This window comes from Pinus tabuliformis, chromosome 6, assembly GCF_031772625.1.
Source record: "Pinus tabuliformis cultivar Carrire ecotype Pingquan chromosome 6, CPIR1, whole genome shotgun sequence".
NCBI classification, from domain to species: Eukaryota; Viridiplantae; Streptophyta; class Pinopsida; order Pinales; family Pinaceae; genus Pinus; species Pinus tabuliformis.
In genome coordinates, this window is record NC_142292.1 from 1,456,087,740 (window position 1) to 1,456,094,517 (window position 6,778).

A 6,778-nucleotide genomic window follows, 5' to 3' on the forward strand; every position below is an offset into this window, starting at 1 on the left:
GTACGGACTCCCAGTGGAATATTGGAAGGAGGAAACGCTCGCCGACATTGGCAACAGATTAGGAACCTTCATCAAAGTAGCGGAGGAGACAAAGAAACGCAAGTTTACCTCATATGCCCGGATCTGCGTCAAAATGCACCTGACCAAGACTTTGGCAGACTCGGTAAGTCTCCTTCACGAAGATTTTGAATGGGAACAAACTCTTGATTATGAGCATATTCCTTTTCGTTGCCGTAAGTGTCATGCCCATGGGCATCTTTTTAGGGATTGCCCTCTAAATCAATTCTCCAAAGCCCATCCTACAGAACCTCAAACAGATGCAGAAGGCTTCATCTCAATACCCAACCGCCGTAGACATCCCAAAAAGCATCAAGGAACCCATGAGATCCCCTTCAGATTTGATGCTAAGAACAAGTTCTCGCCTCTTGCCAACCAGGATCCTCACAGCAGCGAGCCTCTGCACTCCAACTCTCAGCCCTCTTCCTCCCTGGCTCCCCATGCAGATAAATCTGCGGCTAAATCCATCTCAGGGCACTCCTCCCAATCTCTCCCGGAAGATAACCCTAAGGAGGATTCAAATCCCAGCGCCCCTTTGGTCGGAAAGGGGAAAGCTCACATGGATCCCAAGCAACTAGAATCTGACATGGACATGGATGCAGCAATAGCTCTAAGTCTACATACCTTGACCGAGGAGGAGGAACAGAATGCACCCAGCAACATGGATCAGGATCCGGAGAACATTATCATAGAAGGCATAGACATCTTAAAACTTGAAACAGCTTGCAAGCAAAAAGAATACAATTCTATCCCTCCATGGCAAATCGAGAGACTGGAAGGAGTCTTAACCAAAGTTCAGCACAACAAACATCTGGGTATACAAGGCGGAAGTCCATGGGATGCAAAGAAGATCCTCAAAGATAACAAAAAGAGAGGGCGCAAGACGGACCTGCAAAGAACCATTGCAGTAGGGGAAATGCTTATGGAATCAGGGCGATTCCCTAAGCTGACTAAGTTCTACAAACCTGCATCACATTTACCATGAAGCTAGTCTCATGGAATGTAAGAGGACTCAACAGTCCCTCAAAAATTAGGATGATCAAGAACTTGATTCAGCAAGAAAAACCCTCGCTAGTTTTTCTTCAAGAAACCAAAAAAAGCACAATAGCTATGGACAAGGTTAGAAACAAGATCTGGGCCGGCAGTAATCTAATGTCAGTCGGAGCTTCAGGAGCATCGGGTGGATTAGCAATATTATGGAACCCACAAGTCCTTAATCTCTACGACTTCCATGCTGCGCACTTTCTCATACAAGCTTCCTTCCATCTTATAGGAACTCAGATCCATGGCCATTTGACCAATGTCTACTTCCCGCAAAATAATCAACACAAATTGGATTTGTTAAATACACTGTCCAGTTTGAATGAGAATAGACAATTCCCGCTCTGGATAAGCGGTGGAGACTTCAACATCATTCAATCGCTAGAGGAGAAAACAGGGGGAAGATCACGATTGGAAAGTGACAGCAAAGGGTTCAGAGACTTTATTCAGGACAATCATTTAATGGATATTCCTACTTCCAATGGGATCTTCACCTGGACCAACAAGCGCAGCGGGGTCAATCACATCGCCTCTAGACTTGACCGATTCCTCCTTTCAGATAATGCAATCCACTTGGGCGGAGATTTCAATGCTTCAATATTACCACACGGAGGATCAGATCATTGGCCCATTGTGCTCCACTGGTCGAGGCCGGGTGTAAGATGCAATCGACCCTTCCGCTTCGAAGCTTTTTGGCTCACTAATACAAAATTCCGGCAGATTGTGGAGGACGCCTGGAAAGCCTATAGACCTCCAGAAGGGGCCAAAATGTTTCAATTTCAACAAAAATTGAAAAACCTTAAACAGGTTCTTAAAAATTGGAACAAAACCCAATTCGGCAACATACAGGAGGATCGACAAAGACTGGAAAAACAAATGGAGAATCTACAGCAAACCATTATTGAAGAAGGCCGTACAGAGGAGCAGTCACAGCAAGAGCAGATCCTTTGGCATAAATTAGAAGAACGAAGAAAGCAAGAAGAAATACTATGGCAACAGAAATCTCGAATCAATTGGCTAAAAGAAGGTGAAAAAAACACAAAATTTTTTCATAGAACAGCTGTTCAGAGGCGCATGCATAATAACATCACCTTCATCAACAATCCGCAGGGCGAAAGGGTAGAAAGCCATGAAGACATGGAAAAAGAGTTAACACATTACTTTCAAGATATTCTCAAAGAGCCAGAAGGAAACAAAGATGCAGAGATTAAAGCCATCACTCAGCACATTCCTCGAATCATAACTGAGGAGCACAACAACAAATTACTACAGCATACATCCCTGAAAGAAATTGAGGAAGCAATGAACCAGCTCAAGGATGGCAAAGCACCGGGGCCGGACGGTTTCACGGCAAACTTCTACCACGCATTCTGGGATCTAATTAAAGTAGAAGTTTGGGAGCTGGTGGAAGAATCGCGAAGCATGCACTGGATCCTTCCAGCTCTCAATACCACCTTCATAGCGCTAGTTCCAAAATGTGCAGAACCAAGCAAGCCTGAAAGCTTTAGACCAATTGCATTATGTAATGTCATATATAAGCTTATATCTAAAGTCATTGCAAACCGACTCAAACCTCTGTTACCCTTGCTCATCTCTCCGGAACAAACAGGTTACGTCGAGGGAAGGCAAATTATGGACGGGATCATTCTATCAAATGAAGTGATTCACTCTCTCAAGATTCTCAAAAAGCCAGGTATGCTTCTCAAGTTAGATTTATCAAAAGCTTTTGACAAGCTTAGTTGGAACTATATTCAAAAAATGCTCATCGCTTTTGGCTTCAGTCATACTTGGACAAGATGGGTCTTTAATTTAATTTCCTCCCCAAGCTTCTCTGTACTGTTAAATGGTTCTCCTTCACAACCCTTTCGGCCTTCAAGGGGCATTAGGCAAGGGGACCCATTGTCGCCTTTTCTCTTTGTTCTCATGGCGGAGGGGCTTGGCAGATTGTTGAAGGCGGCCATCTCCACTCAAATGCTAAAAGGAATCTCGGTCCATGGCTCTCCTCCTCACTCCCATCAACAATTTGTTGACGATACTTTGCTATTTGGCCACCCATCCTCAAAGGAAGCCTCGGTTTTTAAATCTCTGCTCTCCATCTTCTCAAAAGCTTCTGGAACCTCCATCAACTCTTCGAAATCCCATCTATATTTCTTTAACACCCCCCTCTCCACTCAAAGAAATATCGCTAGAATTATGCAGTTTACCATCTCTAAACTCCCGTCAACTTATCTAGGAGCCCCCCTTGCTGCGGCTGCAATCAATCATTCCTCCTGGCAGTCACTTCTTGACAAATTTGAATCCAAACTCTCACTCTGGACGTTTCGAGCTCTCAACACAGCCAGTAGGCTTGTCCTGATCAAGTCGGTTCTCCAAGCCTTGCCTTTATACCTCTTTTCCCTTTTAGCTGCACCTAAATGGGTCCTCAAATCAATCCGCAACCTACAGCGCAATTTTCTCTGGGGTTCATCGGGTCTCAACAGAAAGTGGGCACTGGTAAAATGGTCTGAAGTATGCAAACCCAAATCTGAGGGGGGACTAGGACTTAGAGACCCGATGCATAGCAATGACATCATGGGAGCCCGCATGTGGTGGAACTGGCTCACCAAGCCAAATGCCCTATGGGCCAAATTGTGGCAAGCCAAGTACGCCCCAGGCAGCCAATGGAATGATCTAATTAGAATCAATTCCACTATTCAAGGTTCTCCCATATGGAATGCCGCCAAACCCCACAGTAAATTCATACAAGAACATTGCTTTTGGGAGGTGCACTCTGGAAACTCAGCCAGATTTTGGGAGGACTCGTGGCAGCAGCTCCCCCCACTGACTACAGTTTTTCATAAGCCTCTATGGCAAGAGCAGATGCAACAAGCAGGACTCACACAAGTCAATCAGTTTTGGCAGCACTCTGATAACACTGACTTCAGAACCTGGAAGAAGGCCAGCCTTTGGCAAGATAATTGGCAAAGCGAAACTTATGAGGAAATAGAGGAAGAACTCTCATACAGGAAAATCAGGTACTCCACTCAACATGACCGACTTCGATGGGGACATAAACACAAAGGCACATTCACTACTCAAGAAGCCCATCAGCTCAGATATAATGGAAACCAACCAATCAAGGACCCGATATGGGAAAAGATCTGGAGACCAGAAATATGGCCCAAAATATCCACCTTCCTATGGCTGCTTAGTAAACGAAGAATATTAACCTGGGACAATCTGATAAAGCGAGGTTTTGTGGGGCCATCAAGATGTCCGAACTGCAATATTGCCTCAGAAACGATAGGACATCTTATGGAGTCCTGCTCGTTAGCTAAGCTAATATGGGGGAAAGTAGAGAGCTGCCACATGAGAACAGAGGCCAGGACAGAGGATATAGCTGAAAACTTAAGGAAATGGAATCCCTCTCCCTACAAAAGTCAGCTTCTCAATCACTTGTGGAGACTCCTACCAGGTTTCATATATTGGATTCTCTGGAAAGAACGAAACCACAGAATCTTTAATAACTCTTCCCGGCCCATGGAAGCCTTATGGATCATTCTCACCAATCAGTTGCAAGAAACTTTGGCCCTTAAATCATGGTCAGACACGGATATGCCAGATACTCCATTAGAAGGCAAGATCCTGAAGGCTTGGAACATAAATCTCTCAATGCTCCAGAAAGAAGGTATCAGACCCACTATCAGCAGCTCCTCTCCCTCTAGCTGGTCCCCCCCTGAGTTTGCGTCCTACAAGATGAATTTCGATGGGGCAGCCAAAGGAAATCCCGGGCTGGCAGGTTATGGAGGACTCTTCCGAAATCACACAGGGGAAATAATCCAAATATTCTATGGTGCTCTAGGTAAAGATACCAATAATGTGGCCGAACTAGAAGCTTTATGGAGAGGACTATGCATTGCAGAACAGCACAACTACTTCCCTTTGGAAATAGAAGGGGATTCATTAATCCTAATCAACGCCGCCCAAAGACTCCAAGCCGGTACGCCGGCGGCCAAGGTTGCCGCGAGTTGGAGATTATTAAGCAGATTAGAATCATTGGAGGAGAAACTTCACACCACACAGAGTATAGAGTTCAAACATGTAAGAAGAACAGCGAACAAGGTGGCAGACAGATTAGCCAACAAAGGAGCCTCTCAAGCTATCTCCTATTTTGCTGGCTCACTGGACAATTCTGAAGATGACAAGCTCAATTATGACTGTATCTCTCAGGCGAAGAAGGATCTCATCGCCCCGGATGCGGGTGATTAAAGGCAGAGAGAATGACACGGGCCATCACGTGGCCGGGTGTCACGACCACACTCAAAGGTGGTACCATGCGTTAAGGAGGTTTAATGAAGTTAAGAGCGGAGATGAGACGGCATTAATGCCTGTCCTCTCGGCTCGAGGGAGGCAGATGGGCAGTAGAGCGATGGAGAAGTTTAAGCGGGGGAGGATGGCTGGTTTGAGGGAGTATGGTGAGTCTGGTGGAGAGTCCCTCCTTTGTGCAAGCCGCAAGGTGAATGCAGAGTCGAGGGGGGAAACGGAAGACTGTGAGATTGCTCCACATCGTTGGAAGGTGAACTGGAGTTATATGCTGAATGTCCTATTGCTAATTCTTGCTGTTCGAGAGGTGAATTTGCTCGGTCATTGGGTTCGTGTGGTGAATTTGCTCTGTCATTGGGCTCGAGGGGCGAATTCAGGAAATTGGGGAGGGTTCTGGAAGTGGGCTCTGGAAGCCTGTTCTTGGAGCTGGCCCTCAAGTCTAGTTCTTGACGCTAATTACTATCTGGTTCTTGGCGCTAATTCTTGGAGCTCAGGCGCGTTAAGGTATTGGACTCCTGAGGCCAGAGACCGAGAGTGGTGGTGGAATTCGCTCTGGCTACTGGGAGTTGCGTTAATCCTGGTGAATGTTCACAGCATTGACTTTGAAAGGCATTTAAGTATGCCGAGGGATAGGCCACGAATGGGTAGCCGGAGGGGAGGAATTCAAGGTCGAGCTCCGCCGAGAGAAGACCATCACTCCCCTTCTTCTTCAATAGAAGTCACCTCTCAGCCTTGTTGGTTTCAGGATAGCAATGACGAAGTTGGTGGGCAGAAGGAAAGCAGCCCAATTGAAGGAGATAGCCAGAGAGAGCTCCCCATGCTCAGGTATCGTCTCCCCTGTCCGCATGTCAACTCCTCTCTGATCGTGACAATTGCTGTGGAACCCGGCATTGAGCCTCAGCTGCATAGGCAGCATCCCAGTGGGGATGACTCCCCTGTCGCTTGCCTTCCCGTGGGTGAAGAAAGTGGATGGGCTCAGCCCGAGCTCGTTCCAGGGATGGGTTGGTCGGTTCCGTGCCACGCGGGTGGGCGGAAATTGGAACGCCCTGGCCTCAATCTGGACCCAGAAGCTGGCCCCTCGGTACGCGCAGTCACTCATCCGCCTGGTTCGAGTAAGGGCAAGCAGAAAATGGAAGACTCCGACCCCAATTTGGATCCTGTAGCTGGTCCCTTGGTGCGTGCAGCTAATCCTTTGCCCGGTCCGAGGGAACTTTCCCGAAAGGACAGGCCTCATAAGATCATTCAGCTCTCGGATTCGGAGAATACGCTCCACTTCGGATGCAGAATTGCAGAGGAGCTCCAGTCTACTGATGAAGAATGAATTTGTCATGGTAATTTCTGTTTTGTATGGGATTTTCAGGGGCAATTCAGTCATATT

General features: G+C 46.8%; 1 protein-coding gene across 1 annotated transcript; it reads left to right on the top strand.

The window, feature by feature from the left end:
- Positions 1 to 1,167: 1,167 nt before the first annotated feature.
- Positions 1,168 to 5,346, top strand: LOC149264104 (uncharacterized). Its single transcript, XM_089395357.1, has one exon. The coding sequence runs from the start codon at positions 1,168 to 1,170 to the stop codon at positions 5,344 to 5,346; it is 4,179 nt and encodes a 1,392-aa protein (XP_089251483.1).
- The last annotated feature ends 1,432 nt before the right edge of the window (positions 5,347 to 6,778 follow it).

What these genes read in the sequence shown, in the direction of transcription:
- LOC149264104 (XM_089395357.1), top strand. Translation starts at nt 1,168, where the DNA reads ATGGACAAGGTTAGAAACAAGATCTGGGCCGGCAGTAATCTAATGTCA.